A 17,964-nucleotide genomic window follows, 5' to 3' on the forward strand; every position below is an offset into this window, starting at 1 on the left:
GGAAGGTTGAAGTGCACTCTTCAATCTTCTCTCTTGTCTCTGCTCCAAACCATCAGCTAATTTGCTAAGGTTCTGTCCTTTCAGCCTCCTTCTGGACGGGAGCTTCTGTAAAAAGCTGGCTGCTGTTCGCCATCTTGGCTCCGCCCCCCAATTTTTTTTTTTTCAAAGCAGATTCTCAGCAGCAGATTCTGCCCAAGCTAGAGAGCCTAGTTCACAGCAACCTCAAACTCTAGGGTTCAGGTGATCCTCAAGTATCACCCTCCCAAGTAGCTAGGAGTAGGTTAGGTGTCCATCATAATGTCTGGCTAATCAGGGTCTTGGTTTTGCTTAGGCTAGTCTTGAACTTAGTCAAGGGATCCACCTGCCTCAGCCTTCCAGAGTGCTGGGATTACAGGCATGATCCATTGCAGCTGGCAAGATAAAATAATCTCTTTCCCTTTGGGTCATACCCCGTAGAGGAATTGCTAGGTTAAGGGGCAGGTCTACTTCTAGCTCTGAAGAATTCCATGCTATTTCCACCAAAACAATGTGGCTGCATATCTTTTTTTCTATATCTATGCCAGCATCTGTTAACAGGGGTAAGATGGTATCTCACTGTGATTTTAGTTTGCTTTTCTCTGATGAATAGTGATATTGAACATTTTTTTACGTGTATGTTGTCCATTTGTCTATCTTTTTTTTTGAAAAAAGTTCTGTTCATGTCTTTTGCCCAGTTTTTGACAAGATTCTTTTCTTTTCTTGCTATTTTAAAAAATTTTTTATAAATTTTGGAAATTAGTCCTTTGATGGATGCATAGTTTGCAAATATTTTCTCTCATTCTAGTAGGTTGTCTATTTACTCTGTTAATTACTTCTTTTGGTGTGCAGAAGCTTTTTAATATAATTAAGTCCCATTTATTATTGTTTTTTTTGTTGTTGCTGCTGTATTTGCCTTTGGGGTTGTACCATAAATTCTTTGTCTATGATCATGTTTAAAATAATTTTTCCTATGTTTTCTTCTAGAATTTTTGTGTTTTCAGCCTTATAGTTAAATCTTTAACCTATCTTGAATTAACTTTTGCATGTGGTGAGAGATGTGGGTCCTGTTTCATTCTTCTATATGTGGGTATCTAGTTTTCCCAGCGCTATTTATTGACTAAGGCATCCTTTCCCCAGTGTCTATTTTTGTCAGCTTTATGGAAAAACAGTTGGTCATAGCTATACAGTTTTCCCTTTGGATTCTGTCTTCTATTCCATTGGTCTACATCTCTACTGTTATAGCAGTGTAAGTACCATGCTATAAACATGTAGCATGGCATACTTTTGGATACTATTGGTCTTGTGATAATTTGAAATCAGGTAATGCATTTCCTTCAGATTTTGTTCTTTTTGCTTAAGATTGCTTTGGCTGTGCAGGCTCTTTTTGGTTCTAAATGAAGATTACAATTTTTTTCCTAAATCTGTGAAGTAACAGTATTTTGATGGGAATTGCATTGAATCTGAAAATTGCTTTAGATAGAAAGTACATTTTAACAATGTTGATACTACTATACTAATCCATGAGCATGGGATGCTTTTCCAACCTTTTGTATCATCTGTGACTTATTTCCTGAGTGTTTTGTAGTTTTCCTTATAGAGATCTTTCACCTCTTTGGTCAAGTATATTTCTAGGTATTTTATTTTCTTTGTAGCTATTGTCAATGAGTCTTTTATTTGACTCTCAGCTTGAGGATTACTAGTCTATAGAAATTCTGATTTCTATACATTGATTTTTTTTAACCTGAGACTTTGCTGAATTTATTAGTTCTGGGAGTCTTTTGCTGGAGTATTTAGGGTTTTGTAGATATAGGATCATATTGTCAGCAAATAGGCATAGTTTGACATTCTCTTTTCTGATTGGGATGTCCTCTATTTCTTTATCTTGCCTGATTGCTCTGCCTAGAACTTCTAGAACTATGTTGAATGGAAGTGGTGACGGGGCACCACTGTCTTGTAGTGGTTGTTAGGGGGAATGCTTTCGACTTTTCCCCATTTGATATAAATTTGTCATATATGGTTCTATAATTTTGAGATATATTTCTTCTCTGCCTAGTTTGTTGAGGGTTTTCAGCATGAAAGGGTGCTGGATTTTATGGAATGCTTTTTCTGCATCTCTTGAGATGATTGTATGGTCTTTGTTTTTGCTTCTGTTTACATGGTGATTCACATTTGTTGATTGTATATGGGTGGGAAGAATCCTCTTTAACTCATCCCATAGAAAAATTGTATAAAACCTTGCATCTATGGGATAAAAACCACTTGATCCTGATGAATTATCTTTTTGATGTGCTGCCGAATTTGGTTTTCTAGTATGTGGGTCATTACAAAAGTTTTGAGATATATGTAAATCAAGAAACATAAAATACACACAGATGGAAACAAATGAAACCCTCCCAGCGACACCTATAAGCTGAGCAGGTTGAAATTTGAATCAGAAAGGACACTGACTTTGTTTCTTGGAAGCAAATGTCATAACACATTCTGTCTCAAAACTTTAATAGTGGTCTATATATCTTGTTAAAGATTTTTACAGCAGTGTTTGTAAGGGGTACTGGTCTGTAATTTTCACTTTTTGTTGTGTCTTTTCCTGGCTGTAGTCTCAAGTTCATATTGGCTTCACAGGATGAATTACAGAGGATTCCCTCTCTTCATCTTATGGAGAATTTCTGTAGAACAGGTGCCAGTTCTTTGTATGTCTGGTAGAATTTGGCTGTGAATCCATCTGGTACATGGCTTTTATTTGTAGGGTAGTATCTCAAGCTTACTATAGTTGTGATCTATTCAGGATTTCTATTTCATCACAGTTCAAGGTTGGGAGGCTGTGTGTTTTAAGGAAATTATCCCTTTGCTCCACATTTTCTAGTTTGAGTAGAAATGTTAGTAATATTTATGGATGATATATGTATTTCTGTGATATTAGTTGTAATTTTTTCTCTTTCATTTATGATTGAGATTATTTGAGTCCTTTCTCTTCTATTTCTGATTTATCTGGCTAGTGTTCTATCTATTTTGTTAATATTTTCAAAGAACCAACTTTGTGTTTCACTGATCCTTTGTATCTTTTTTTTTTCTTTTGGTTTCTATTTCTCTGAATTCTACTCTTGAGTTTTGTTGTTTGTTCTTCTGACTCTAGATTTGATTTTGTATTCTTTTTTTCTAGTTCCTTAAGATGTGACCTGAGGTTAGCAATGTGTGATCTCTCTTTTTCATGTATGTATTTAAAGCTATACATTTTCCTTTTAGAGTCCCATAGTTGTTTTTTTTTTTGTTTTTTTGTTTTTTGAGACAAAGTTTTACTTTGTCACCCTCAGTAGAGTGCTGTGGCATCATAGCTCACAGCAACCTTAAACTCTTAGGCTCAAGCAATTCTCTTGCCTCAGCCTCCCAAGTAGCTGCGACTACAGGCGCTGCCACAAGGTCCTGGCTCAGGCTGGTCTCGAACCTGTAAGCTCAGGCAATCTACCTGCCTGGGCCTCTCAGAGTGCCAGGATTACAGGTGTGAGCCACCATGCCTGGCCAATTAGCCCATAGATATTTGGAAGCTTGTATCCCCTTTATCATTCAGTTCAAAGAGTCTTTTGATTTCTGTCTTAAATTCATCATTGACCCAAGGATTGTTCAGCCGCAGGTGGTTTAATTTCCATGACTTGATGTGGATTTGAGAGTTTCTCTTGGAATTGATTTCTAGTTTTACTCCACTGTGGTTGAGAAGATACATGGTATGATTTTGATTTTTCTCAGTTGGCTGAGAGTTGCTTTGTGGTCTGAGATATGATCGGTCTTGGACAATATCCCATGTGCTGATGAGAAGAATGTACATTCTGTAGTTTTTGGATAGGACATTGTTTAACTGTCTGTTACGTCCATTTGATGTAGAGTTCCATTTAAATCCAATATTTCTTTGTTCATTTTATCATCAATGACCTATCCAGTTTTGTTAGTGGAATGTGGATGTCTTGGGTGATTATGACACTACTGTCTATTTCTTTGTTTAGTTCTAGTAGAATCTGATTCATGAATCTGGGTACTACATAACAGTATTTAGGATTGTTATGTCTTCTTGCTGAATTTTCTCCTTTATCATTATATGTATAATGACCATCTTTGTCTTTTTTGGGGGGCGGGGCATTATTGACTTAAAGTTCCTTTAATCTGATGTGAGAATGGCTATACCTGATTGCTTTTGTTTTCTATTTGTGTGGGTTTTTTTTTCTTTTTTTTTTTTTTTGATTCCTTTACCTTAAGTCTGTGTAAATCTTTCTGACTTTGATGGGCTTTTGGATACAACATATCTTGGGATATGATTTTTTCATCTATTCAGCCAGTTTATGTCTTTTAATGGTGTATTAAGACCAGTCACTTTCAGTGTTGGTATTGATATGAGGGGTACTTTTTTATTCATCAACATTGAACGATACCTTGTTGTTTTGTTTTCCTTCTAGTGTTACTGTTTTACAAGACCTAGGAGATTTAATTTTGGAATGTAATTTTAACATTCCAAAATTAAATGTGGGTATCTATGGTGGGTATCTATTGTGGTGGTCTGTGTATAGTGCACTATTGAGCATTTCTTGTAGAGCAAGTCTAGTTGTGATGGATTCTGTAAGTGTTTACTTGCTTAGAAGAGTCTCTATTTCTCCATCCATTTATGAAACTTAGTTTTGCAGGATACAAAACTCTAGGCTGGCATTTGTTCTGTCTAAGAACAGTAAAAATGGGGCTTCTATCCCTTCTGGCTTGTTAAGTCTCTGATAAGAATTTTGCTGTTAGTCTAATGGATTTTACTTTATAAGGTAGTTGTTATCTTCATTTTGCAGGTTACAAAATTTTCTCCCTCTTTTGGACTTTGCCCGGTTGAGGACTCTATGCCTTGGTAATATCCTGTTTACTATGAATCTTCCTGGTGTTTGATGACCTTTTTATATCTGGATATCTGAATCTCTGTTGTTACCAGGGAAGTTTTTCTCAACAATTCCCTCAAATAGGGTTTTTGTGCTTTTTGCTTTTTCTTTTTCTCCCTTAAGGAATACCTATACTTGTATATTGATTTGCTCTACATAGTCCCGTATTTCTCTGAGTAATTGTTCACTCTTCTTTTTTCTGCATATTGACCATCTGGGTTAGTTCTAAAGTTATCTTTAAGCTCTGAAATTCTTTCTTCTGCTTGCTCTAGTCTGTTGTTGATGCTTTCTGCTGTATTTTGAAGTTCTCTAAGTGACTCATTTCTTTACAATCTGTTATCTCCTTTCTTACGTTGTCTGTCTCTTTCCTGACTTTTTCATATTTTTCGTGCATGTCCTGGTATATATTTTTAGCTTCTTTGTATTGGCTTTTAACTTTCTTTTCAATTCCATTCATCTCATTTGCCATCTATATTCAGAATTCTATTTATGAGATTTCAACAGTTTCTTTTTAGTTGGGGGTCTATTGCCATAGGTCTGTTGTGATCTTTTGTGGGTGCCACATTAGCTTTTCAAGTTCTCAGATTCCTTTTGCTGGTTTCTTTTCATTCGTAAACCTCTTCTCTCAGTTCAAGTTGGATAGGTTGGAAGTGTTGCTGTCTCCTTAGCTGGGAACTGTCCTGTGGAGTGAGAAAGAGATGCCCCCTTGGTGATGCTTCTATGTAATATTCTAGAAGATGAGCTGGAAGGAGATGGGGAGATGCACCCCAGTCTTGCTTGTAGCTGTTCCCCCTTGTCTTGTTTCCCTGTGGTTGTCACAGTACAAGCCGGTGCTGGGACATCTTGTAGAATGCTTGAGCCCTGTGCAGCTGTTGGGAGCTTGGGCAGAGGTCAGATTGAGTCCCTGTCCGTGATGGCTGGTGCTGTGGGAAATTACTCTACCTCACTCTCCCTGCTCAGGTGGCACTAGCTGCTTTCTGGGGCTATCTAGGTGGTGGCAGCAGGAGTTAGGACAGCAGGTGTGTTCTCTACCCCAGTCTCAAGGTAATGGCAGTACCCTATGGGAGTAGCTTTTGGCTAGTGGGTCTGTGGTGCAAAACCAAAGGACATGGCCCACCGCTGGTGTGTGGGGTCAGGGACCTCTATGCAGTGCATGGACCCCTGGTGTTGTGGGGATGTGGCCTGCCTACTGACACATAATTAGCAAAAGGCCTTAACTGCCCTGGCATGCGTATCTGCAGAGGCATGGCTGACTGTGTGGTGTGCAGGACCAGGAGGCATTTCCTGCTGGTGGATTCACAGAGCCAGAGAGTGTGGCTTGCCAAATAGCTTAGGATCAATGGGGGTGTGTTCTGCTGGTGGACACCCACCTCTGAAGAGCACAGCCCCAGCTCCTTGTTGAATATGGGTCCACTGTGGAGTGGACTTCAGTGCCCTAGTGCAAAGGGTTAGGGGATTGTTCTACTGGTCAGTGGGCATGGCTTCATTGGTTGGGCTCATGGATGGCTGGGGCTTTCCCCTCACACACATATTGCTGGAACTAGGACTGAGGGACCTCTGGATTGGTGTTGGCACCTCTCTGTTTAAATTCCCTCATGGGAAGGCTGTTAGTCATGGGTGTCAGTCTGCTCTTCCTGCTCCCCCCATAGCATGGAAAGGGGCTGAGTGGGGGCAGTTGCAGTGAGGCTCATCCCCGTGTAGACTGGGAGCTCTGGACCTGACAGTTAGTTCAGAGTGGTGTCCATTGCAGCAGCCTGGGAGGAGAGGTCAGCAGGTCTCTGCTGGTGCTGCTCTCAGGTGCAGCTGTGCTCTGCTGTCTCCAAACAGATCCATGACTAGATGGAGGCTGAGTGAGGGGTTTCTGTAGTTCAAGTGGCGTGTTTCCACAAGGGTTCTCTCCTTTATCCCTTCCCCAGGTAGGCCTCTCTCCCAAGTACCTTCCACTCTTGGCAAGTCTGTCCCCCCACCCCTAGCTCCTTCACACAGAGTGTCTCTCCTTCCTCTCTGATGAGTCACAGTGTTCCGTCCAAGGGGTCCATCCAAAGCTGGGCGTCCACTCACACCTTTTATCCTCCCTTTAAGAGTGATACGTGGAAGCTGCTTTTATGCCACTATCTTGGCCGATTTTTATTTTTCTTCAGGAAATCAATTTTTAAAAAACTATATTAATTTGATTATTTCAGCAAGTAAATTGTTTAAAATATATTTTTTTTCTAAGCAGAAAGTTAGGAAGACTAGTGATTCATGTTTTTTTGTTATCAGAATAGAAACATTTACTATGATCTAGTAAGAAACTTCACAGGGAATGCTATCACTCACTAAATCATACCTTTCTAAAACTATTGCTCTTGAATTTTTGAGTTTTCTGTTTGCCCCTTTAGGACCGTTCTGCTCTGTAATTAGTGAGGGTGCTGTTTGTCTTTAGGCAACAGCCTCATCTCTATGGACATATGTGCAAAGGCAATATAATTACGATGTAGTATTTTAATTATTTCAAATCATCTTATTTGTTCATTCCTTAAAGGATGCCATGGGTGAATCCATGGGCATTGTGTTTATGTTGTTGCCATGAGATTAACATGAACACATTTACGTAAGCTTGATAAATGTTTCTGTTTCTTTGATCTTTGTAGCATTATAGACTTTTTCCCCTGTTTTTCAAACATCATGTTATGCCTGAGGAAATATATATTGTAAAGAATCGATTATTTATATTTTGCTTAATTTGAAGAACACAGATTGGTGTATGGTTCTTTCTGTCTGGGTTGATCTAATAGTTTAGAAATTCTCAGATGTACTTCTTAATGAATTTGGGATTTACATGCTAATATCACACATTTAGAAAAATAATAATATAGGAAATTTAATGATGGTCACCCATTTTCTCTAAATACAAGTAGCTGACAGACTGTATGTAGAAACTGGCATTTATCTGGGTTCAGATTTTAACCTTCTCTTCCTGTTTTCCAGTTGTTTTTATTTCAGTTGCTGCGAGGGCTGTCTTACATCCACCAGCGTTATATTTTGCACAGAGACTTGAAACCACAGAACCTTCTGATCAGTGACACGGGGGAGTTAAAGCTGGCGGATTTCGGTAAGAAAGCAGTTAATTACCAGTCTCTTTTGTCACACTGTGAGAATGCCAGGCAGATGGTGGCACTGCATTTGTTGAGGTGTACTTCTTCTGTCATCACAGATCGTGGTAAAATTTCTTTTTGGAATGAAGCAATTTTTTTCATCTTTATGATAACATAAAACACAATGCTTGGTAGATTTTTATGAAATTCAACTGCTTGTTAGGGTCTTAAATCATCATGAACATAAATGAAATCTCATTAATATATATTTACAAAGGAAAGTCATAAAAGTTTGAGCATAAAATATATTGAAGGCAATCCGTTGAATTATTTTTGTTATGTAAATATACTGAAAAGTAGAAAAATACTATAAGAACCCCCATGACTCATCTCCCAGCTTCATCAGTGACCAATATTTTGCTAAATCTAAAGAAAACTAAATTGAAGCCTCTAGATCTTTCCAGGGCATTGCAGAATATATTCAATAGTGTGTCTGTTGCCCTAAGGCTTTAATAACTTAGAAATCTAGGGGCAGTATTAACCTTTCTGGAACTGACTAATGTTTCAAGGATTTTCAATAAGGTTAGAGAGGTAGACACTTATTCCTATTTAAAAGTTGGGATCCTGGAGTGGGCCATTGTATGCCATTATTTCTTTAGAAGTTTTAAGACTAGCCTCTTCCAGCTTAGAAGCTTTTCTTTAAACACTGTCTTGAGCATTCAAAGAGGAGAAATGCTGTTGTGTCGTCCTTGCTAGCGTCCCTTCCCTCGTCAAGCCTGACACTTCTGCATCGCCCGGACTCTTTATCACACAAGAGATTGTGTCGAGTTGATTCCCAGCTCCAGGGGAAGCCTGATGGCAGCATGATGTGTTGACATTGCATTTCCTCAATTATTTTTGAATACATATTCTGATTAGAAATTTGTTCCATTAGGAATGGATTGAAAATATTACCCCTGGGACATAGAGATGCCTAAATTTGAAATATGGGCTTTTGCTGAAATATGATTGTCTTTTCCCACTCCAGGCCCCCAGTAAATAAGAGAGGGCAGGACGTGTTTATTTCTTACTTGAAGGTTACTAGACTGTTGAATACCTTTAGAATGAATTGACTCTGTTGGCTTTTGTATGATCTTTTCTTCTAAAAACATGAAATAAGACAAAAGTTAAAGACTAGTGATACATTGCAAAACTTTGTCATTTGTCCTCATCTGCTATGATAAAAATGATGAAATTGTATGTGTGAGTATATTTCTGTGTGTGTTTTTAATGCCAGATTTTAGCATTGGAATTGCACTAGGTGACTAAATATAAATTATTTCTATTGTAGGGTTGACTATAAGGGAGACTGTGTAGAGGAGAAAAGGTTTGCAGTCTCTCAAGTTTAAGATTATGTACTTTATTGCGAACATATTTTGTAGTTTGTCAGTATCGATATATTCAAAGGGATGTATAGTGATTTTCTTATGGTATATTAATATGTTACATGATGTATGTTGAAATAAATTGCCATATTTATTATTTAATTGTAATGAACACGAGCTTTATGAGTATTTACAAAACATATTTTTATAAAGCTTATTTGTCTGTATAAATAAGTATACCGAATTCTATGTATCTGCTTAGTACAGTTATGTTTTAATTTTATGATGATGTTTTTATTATAATAGGTAGATCATCTTATAAGATATGTATGGATATTTGAAACTAACATTTATAATATCATATTCAGAAGGAATATAATTTTAAAATACTTGGGTGATTTTTTTTTAGAAAATTAGAAAATATAGAAAGTATAAACAACTCATATATGACAACTGTTAAGATTTTTCTTGTATATTTTCCTAGCTTTCTTATCTTCCTTGCACTAATTTCTTGCTTTGACTGCATATTACATAGACTCAAAAACAAGAACAATACTATATGTTAGAAGCATTTTTTACATAGGAATATGTCATGAACATTGGTAACACAACATTTTTAACAGCCTAGGTTTTTCTGTTAATGGCCAAAACCTAGTCTTTATTCAGTCTCTTTATCAATGAGCATCTTAGTTCTGATTGTTCACTGTTATGTGCAGTTCTGTACAGAACATCTTTGTAGAGAAAGCTACATATGCTGCAGTTGCGATTTTGAGTGTTTTAAAGCATTTGATTTTTCTGCCCAGACTCCCTGCAGAAAGGTCATGCTCACACACCTCCTCTCTGTGTCAGGGATAGAATCGTGGAGCTTGGACTGTTCACTTGGCATGTGTCCTGTGCACAGAGTATAACGAGCAATGCTCATTCACCAACTGGCAGTTTTCACCAATTAATTGTGCATCATTTTTGTCTTTTAATTTAAAACATGCAATTAACTGTGATTTACTGTGTTTAGGTGTGTGTGTGTGTGTATCTCTGAAGAGGGAAACTGGAAATGAAACTGCTGAGAGGCCAGACAGTTGAAATGGGATGATTCCAGGCAGCAGAACAATTAAAAACACAAGGTCTTAATTCAGCATTTGACATATGAACAGCTGTAGGGGCAAGTTTTTTTTTTTACCTTTTTCTCATATGTGAGCAAACCAAACCACAAAATTCTGGTTAATCTTTATGATTCTAGTTTGCATATTTTAAATGCTACTGTTTTTATTAGAAAAATATATGGTTTGGAGAAACCCTGAAATTTCTTGAGTTTATTTAAACTATGTGCTAGACATTTAATAATTCTTGCTATATTGTCTCTCCAACCTAATAATTTATACTAACCTGTATTTTTGAGAGAGAAGGGATTCAGAGAGAGTTATAGACTTGGCCAGGTTGGGGCACACAGGAAGTTACCTGGTTGCAAAGCTGAAAAGTCAGAAGGTTGAGTCATATCCTTTAATCTCAGGCACCCCAAGGCCTTTATATTTATACATTTTGATATTTTATCTTGTAAGGCTTCCTAATCTTCTAGTAAATTTTCAGATTTTATGTTTGTGCTATTTTCTGCATATAATGAATATGACACTATTTTATGTAAACAGATTGCACTAATAGAAAAATATGCTTATAACAATGTAATTTAAGGAATAATTTGTCTTTGGACTAACCTTAAGTAATGCATGAGTTCAACCTTACTATAATACTTCTTAGATTTTTAACTACTACACAAGGTAAACTAGGTCATAGTGTATTTACACACTCATTCAGCTTTGTTTATCATATTTTATTTTATTTTTGAGATGGAGCCTCTCTAATACCCTGGGTAGAGTACTGTAGCATCATCAGTGTTCACAGCAAGCTCAAAATCTTGGGCTTGAGCAATCCTCTTGTTTCACCTCCCCAGTAGCTAGGACTGCAGGTGTGAGTCACCAGGCTAGTTTTTCTATTTTTAGTAGAGATGGGATCTCTACTCTTGCTCAGGTTGGTCTTGAATTCCTGAGCTCAAGCAATCTACCTACTTGGCCTCTCAGTGTTCTAGGCTTATAGGCATGAGCTCCTGGCCCCATTTAGCTTTAAACAAAACACAGTTCTGAATTCCAGGTGGGCAAAATTCTCTAACTATTTTTTTTCCTTGTAAGCAAAGTTGTATTTAAGCATTTATCTGGGCTTCATTTTCTATATGAATTTTGAACAAGTAAATTACACATGATTTAGAATCACTTTGACTTTCCTAATGCAGATACTTGCTCTGCTTGGACATAGTAAAATAATAAAACTATTGGGGGATACATTCAACTCATTCCCTAAAGGATGGTTCAGCTTTATGTTATCTATAGGAAAAATATTTCCAGTCTTTCATGCAAACTGTTTGTGCAACTTGGTTGCTCTTTGTATAGAAGAGCAGCCAAACCCTAAATTTGTCCACACTTTCCCCTGCACAGATACTCATCCTCCTGCTTCTCACGTGGCTACTTTTTCTCATCCTAAAAGGTCATAGTTCAGGTCTCCTGTTCAAAGAGGTCACCTTTCCAAAAATCGAACCTTTCCCATTATTATCACCTAGTCTTACTTCTTCAGTAACACTTCCAGTGCACTGAAATCATTTTGTTTATTTATCTATTTATATTTTGCTTGAGCTACTTAATTATAAGTGCCAGGAGGTTAGCAACTTGACCTGTGTTGCTCACTGTTGTCTGCCTATATCTAGAACCACACTTAGTACGTAATAGATGTTGAGTACGTATTGATAGAAAGAATACAAATACATTTGGCTAAGTATTCGTGTAAAGACTGAGACCCACCTGCATTTAGTAATTTCTTTTTGATTAGCTTTGGCAAACTAGCCATTTATAAAATAATTTTCTCTCCAATACTGTCCTGGCTGTGCACAGTCAAGAGTGCTAATGGAATTAGATAAATTTAGATGGTGTTGGAGCTTCAGGATTGAGCCTCTTATACATGGGTGCTACAAACCTACTTAGTATTCACTATGTTTGTAATCTCAGGCTGCAGAAGTAAATATCACTGAGTCTACTCTGAAGACCCTAAATTGTTGTTTAGATGTATAGATGGCGAGAGCAGGGTGTATTGAACACTGAATTAGGAGACGTGGCTCTATGTATAACTAGCCTGTGACTTTTAAGAAGTTGTTTAGCTCTTCTTAGCCGTATACACCTTGTCTGAAAAAGCAGAGCATTAATCCGAAATAAAATTTAAAAACAAAATTAAAAAATCCTCGAGCATTGAAGAGACAGTTTCTAAGATTCTGTTAATGTTGTCTTTTTATGTTGTACATTTCTGAAACTATTTATAATTTCTAATGACTAGATATTTAAATGGTGGGTAAAGATCTGTCCATTAAGTCTAGGTCAATGCTATACTATCTTCCCAAGAATGTAATTTTTATTCTATCTTTGGAAATACAAATAGATGAGAGCCAGGCTTTTATGATATGCATTGAAAGGATATTAAAGAAAATTATTGAAGCATGACAAGTAAATGCATAAATAAATTCACCGAGAAATTAAAGTTCATTTGCAGTATAATAGTATGAAAAAACGTAAAGGTGTTTTTCCATATAAATGGGATCAAAGCAAAATGTACGAGTCTGTATAATTCCTCCAAGATGATGTTGGTGTTACCCACATTTCCCAGCCATTCTTCTCACTATTTTTAAGGGTCATGGCCTAACTGTATTGAAAGACAGCTAGGTTAAATTTGCCCCCTGAGAAAAAGACAGCATGTAAGAATTTGGCTTATTTTGCTGACTCTTCTCATGGAGGAACCAAGTTAAACAGCTCAAGGTCTAAAATACCACCTTGTAATGTTGAACGTTTTCTCCTCTAGGATGGTCCTTGTCTAGATTTAAGAAAAGAAATTATTGTAAATCATATTTTAGATGAATTTAAGGAACATACCAGAAATGTGACTCTGTAGAGGACAGGGAAAGTACATGGTTTGTTTGTGACATGTTTTTCAAAATTCACAGAGGGAACAGTAGAAAATAGAAGGAAATCAAGTTCTTTTAGATGCAGAAGAGAGTTTTTCAGTTTGATAAATACACTCTTTGGATAAAAGCCTGTTATTCCCAGATGTATAAACCTGTAACTATTTTTTTTTTATAATTTACATACAAAATTTACCATTGAAGCTATAATTATAAATTCAAGGTTACTACCCATAAGTTAACCCATTTATTATGGCCTGTTTGATGTAATTTTGCCGTATCTTTATTTTGGGATATGTCTTTCAATAGCAAAAATTATTCTACTTTAAAAAGGCCCCTTCAGTGGTTTAACATATAAAAGTTTTAATGCAAGGTTTCAGGGGTCCTCAAACTTTTTAAACAGGGGGCCAGTTCACTGTCCCTCATACTGTTGGAGGGCTGGACTACAGGCCCCGGGACAAGTCATCTGCTAAACATGACAGGAACTGGCTGCAGAAACATCCGGTGGGCCGGATAAATGCCCTTGGTGGGCCACATGTGCCCCGCGGGCCGTAGTTTGAGGACGCCTGGTAGATAGTTGCTTTCAGTTGATCTCAAAGTAAAGAAGGTATTTAAAATAATCAATACTGCACTATGAACCAAAAAAGAGCTGTTTTCCCCTAATTTCTCTAGGGAACATCATTAAAACTCTAAGTGAAAATAATATATATTTCAAAATCTGTGGACTACATTAACAAGAATACATGTTAGAAAAATTTTGATTTGACCCATAAACTAGACAAAATTATTTTCTTTTGAGCCATTATTTTAAAGATATAATAACTCTGTTGAGAAGGAATGTTGGTACTTAAAATTGTCTTCCTTTTGATCTTAAAATATCACTTAGCTACATCATCACTTAAATCTTATTTAGTATCCTGGTCTTCCTTCATGACTTTCTTAGGTTCACAGCAAAATCAAATAGAAATTACAGAATTCCGATATACCCTGTTTCCATACCACAGCCTCTGCCACTGTCACCATTTGGCACCGGAGTGGCACATTTGTTATGGTTGATGAATCTACACTGACACTCCCTATCATCCAAAGTCCATAGTTTGCACTAGGGTGACACACATCCACCACTATAGTATCACTCAGAACAGTTTCACTGCCCTAAAATTCTTTTTAAGCTCATATAGTTGAGAGTTTTTTTAAGGCTATAAATGGGGACAAGAAAGATATATATGAACTGCAACTAGTATGCATATACTATTCTGTGAGAAATCTCTCTGCTTGGTTACCATAAACCAGATTGAAGCAATGTGGCTAGGGTTGATTGCTAAGAATGGCAGCTTCAAACTCCATGGAAATGAGGAAATTTGAAAGAGTGTTAGTTCAGTTTCAGCCAAATCATGCATATGAGGTAATGAGACATCTTTCAATGCAGAAAAAACTGCTGCAAATAGGGTTGATTATCTTTTTCTCCACTGTTGATGGAAACCTTCTGGGCTGGAAGATTTTCATATGCAAAATATAATTGTTTCTCCCTATGCAATATGAGGGCAGAATCGTTGGCAGTAAATCAGGTAAGTAGTGCAGGGTGTGAGTTGAAGTAATAGCCACGCGTCCTTAGGAATATCTGCATGTGGAATGATTGGAAACCTAGGTAGCAGCCATAATGGCTGGAGTGGAAGAGTAATGGGTGTTGTTAACAACAATAGCACTGAATGGACCAGAGAATTATGTAATACGTGTGTTATTGAAGACAACATTGATTATACTTGACCCTGAGTCTTGTTAATATAACAGTCTTAGTCTGTTTTCTCTTGCATAAACCAGAATATCTGAAACTGGGTAATTTATAAAGAAAAAGGATTGGGTGGTGCCTGTGGCTCAAAGGAGTAGGGCGCTACCCCATAAACTGGAGGTGGCGGGTTCAAACCCGGCCCTGGCCAAAAACTGCAAAAAAAAAAAAGGATTTATTTCTTATATTGATGGAGGCTGAGAATTCCAAGGTCAAGGAGCCACCTCTGGTGAGCCATAGGACAACACATGGTGAGAGGGCTGGGCAGGCTGCTTAGGGCTCTTTCCCTTCAGAAAGCCACTATTGCCACTCCGGTGATGACCCATGAATCCATTAATACACTTAGTCCCCAATAAGGGGACTAATCCATCCTGAGGGTGGAGCTTAGTCTTAAAGGGTCCCACTTTTCAATACTGCCACACTGGGGATTAAGTTCCAATGTGAGTTTTGGGGGTGAAAACATTCAAACCACAGCAGTAAGTATAAAAATTTGCTTAGAGTTTGACAATTCACGAATATTCCTTCTTTATAGATCCCGCCCCATCTCCTATGCTTTAGCTTCTAGATAGCCACAGTTTAAGATTTGGCCCAGACCAGACTCCATGAATACATATGTCAATATGTTGGATTTATGCTAGGATCTTGGATGACAGCTAGTGAATCATTGCAGTCTAAAGCACATATTCTCTAAAATCTTTACTGGAAACAAGAAAAACTGAACAGCTATGGGAAATCTGAGACATACTGTAAATTCTGAAAATGAGACATCTTTTAAAAATGTGTGATTTTGAACCTTTTTTCTTTAATACTATCAGCCCAATATTAGTTTCTTTTTTTCTGCAGGTTTTAAAAAAATGCCATATGTGTTGGTTTATCAACATTAAAAAAAGTCCTTCTTACCTTGAATCATTTCTATTGTGGTAATAGATAAATTTAGGAAGTTATTTTAGTGAAAGAAGAAAGTACTGGAAAATTAAAAACCAATTAAACACTAATGATCTATGCTGCTTGTAAATTTTAGATACATATCTGAAAATCATTCTAAGTTTATTTGACACATACTATAAAAATAACCTTGATGCACATAATCGAGGCTTAAAAATTTCATAACTTCTTAGAAAAAAATCAAACTTTAAAAATGGAATATCTCTTTACTATCTATCAAGTTAATTGATGTTCTAATTTTTAATTAGAAAAAGTACTGATATAAAAATGCAGATCAGAGTATTGATTCTAGTTATGGAGTAGAGTTGTCAGCTAAGGGAAGTCTATTCTGTAAAACAGTGACCAACTAGTGTCAGATGTGGGGACTGTGCTTAAAACTACCTTGGAAGTAGTAGACTTGGGAATATTGAATGAAAAGCCTCAGTGAGTTAGTGAAATTGAGTTCTTATATCATGAGAATAGAACAATAGAAGCGTAATGATGACAAAACCAGAAGATTTCAGAAATGTATGTTTATGATAGTTTCTGAAAAGTTACCGTTAACCTCGCAACTTACTTAAAATCTATTGGGAGCAACTCTTTACAAGAACAATATAAAATACAGTCATGTGCAATCATCTTGCTCAGAGAACTGAATGGTATTACCATTGAAGTCATCATCCAGTTGTTGGTAAAATCGTATCATTGGGAACATTTTGTTATGGATTGTTTTTCAGAATAAAGGCTGCAAGTCTATGAGGGGAAATTAAAGTCAATCAGCTATCATTATATAAAAGGAAAACTTTTTACATTCACATTTTCAGAATTTTTTGATTTATATTTTCTCTAGATTTTGAAGGAAGCTCAGAAATTATCTAATCCAGACCCTTCATCTTAAATTTGGCCCAGGGAAGGAACATAAGTTATTAACATTGTGCCTGTTACTTAGTAAGTGCTGTGTTAAGTTATCATGATTATTAACAGTATTAATACCATTGTCTCTAGATCCCCAACATAGTGCCCAATAGATGCCCCAGATGTGTGAGAAGGTAGGAGTGCTAACCAGATGTCCATGTCAGAGTAACCCACGCAGATCTGATGACCTGTGTCGGATGATCTCTGTCGGAAAGGTGGGCCCCAGAAGGCTATACATGACTCTGTGTTAAACTTCATGAATCTTGAGGAAACTTCAACAAACAATATAAAGAATGTTTATCACAGTAGACCAATAGGAAATGTTGGAAATATAAGTTTGAATGGAGCTTTGGTAATTTATGAATTAAGGAACTACACTCTTTAGTTACACTCCTGGGAGAAATTACAGCACTGGAAACTCTTTGGGCAGATGAAGGGTAAATTGTCTTTAACAGTGTTCCTGTCAGGGCCTAGCAGTGCTGGCCAGTAGCTGATAAAAATGCCCTGATACTTCTCAAAGTACTGGGCAGTAGCTGAAAAAATGCCCTGAGAGCTCTCAATGGTAGTGACTTTCTGCCAGACCTTACCTTTTTGTGATATTGTGCTGTTTCTCAGAACCCTTCTGGCACCAACTTTTTGGTTTTTCCTCCCACATCAACAAGAAATTCTCTAATACCTCAAACATCAAATGGGTGTTCAGAGCCTCCTGACAGGCTATAAATTGGGGGTCGCATAGCCCCCTCCTCAAATTCAATCTTTCACTAAATGACTTACAGAACCAAGAACACTCTTTACTTACATTTACTGGCTTACTATAAAGGATGCGACTAAGAACAGCCAAATAGAAGAGATGCATAGGGCAAGGCACAGACAAAAGGAATTCTGCTTTCATGCCTTTGGCAGGACAGTGCTCACTGTCCTGGAAGCTCTTCGAACCCCATCACTTAGGGGGTTCATGGAGATTCCAGTATGTACATGCACGTAACTGATG

General features: G+C 37.1%; 1 protein-coding gene across 1 annotated transcript in view; it reads left to right on the plus strand.

Moving 5' to 3' along the window:
- The window catches only part of CDK14 (cyclin dependent kinase 14), a 615,387-nt gene that overhangs the window by 341,805 nt on the left and 255,618 nt on the right, over window positions 1-17,964 (plus strand). Inside the window, exon 8 of the mRNA XM_012811338.2 lies at window positions 7,890-8,013. Within this exon, the coding sequence (XP_012666792.1) occupies window positions 7,890-8,013 (124 nt within the window). The remainder of the gene's footprint in view (window positions 1-7,889; window positions 8,014-17,964) is intronic.

Source organism: Otolemur garnettii, unplaced genomic scaffold (assembly GCF_000181295.1).
Source record: "Otolemur garnettii isolate 467f Iridium unplaced genomic scaffold, OtoGar3 scaffold00005, whole genome shotgun sequence".
Taxonomy (NCBI): domain Eukaryota; kingdom Metazoa; phylum Chordata; class Mammalia; order Primates; family Galagidae; genus Otolemur; species Otolemur garnettii.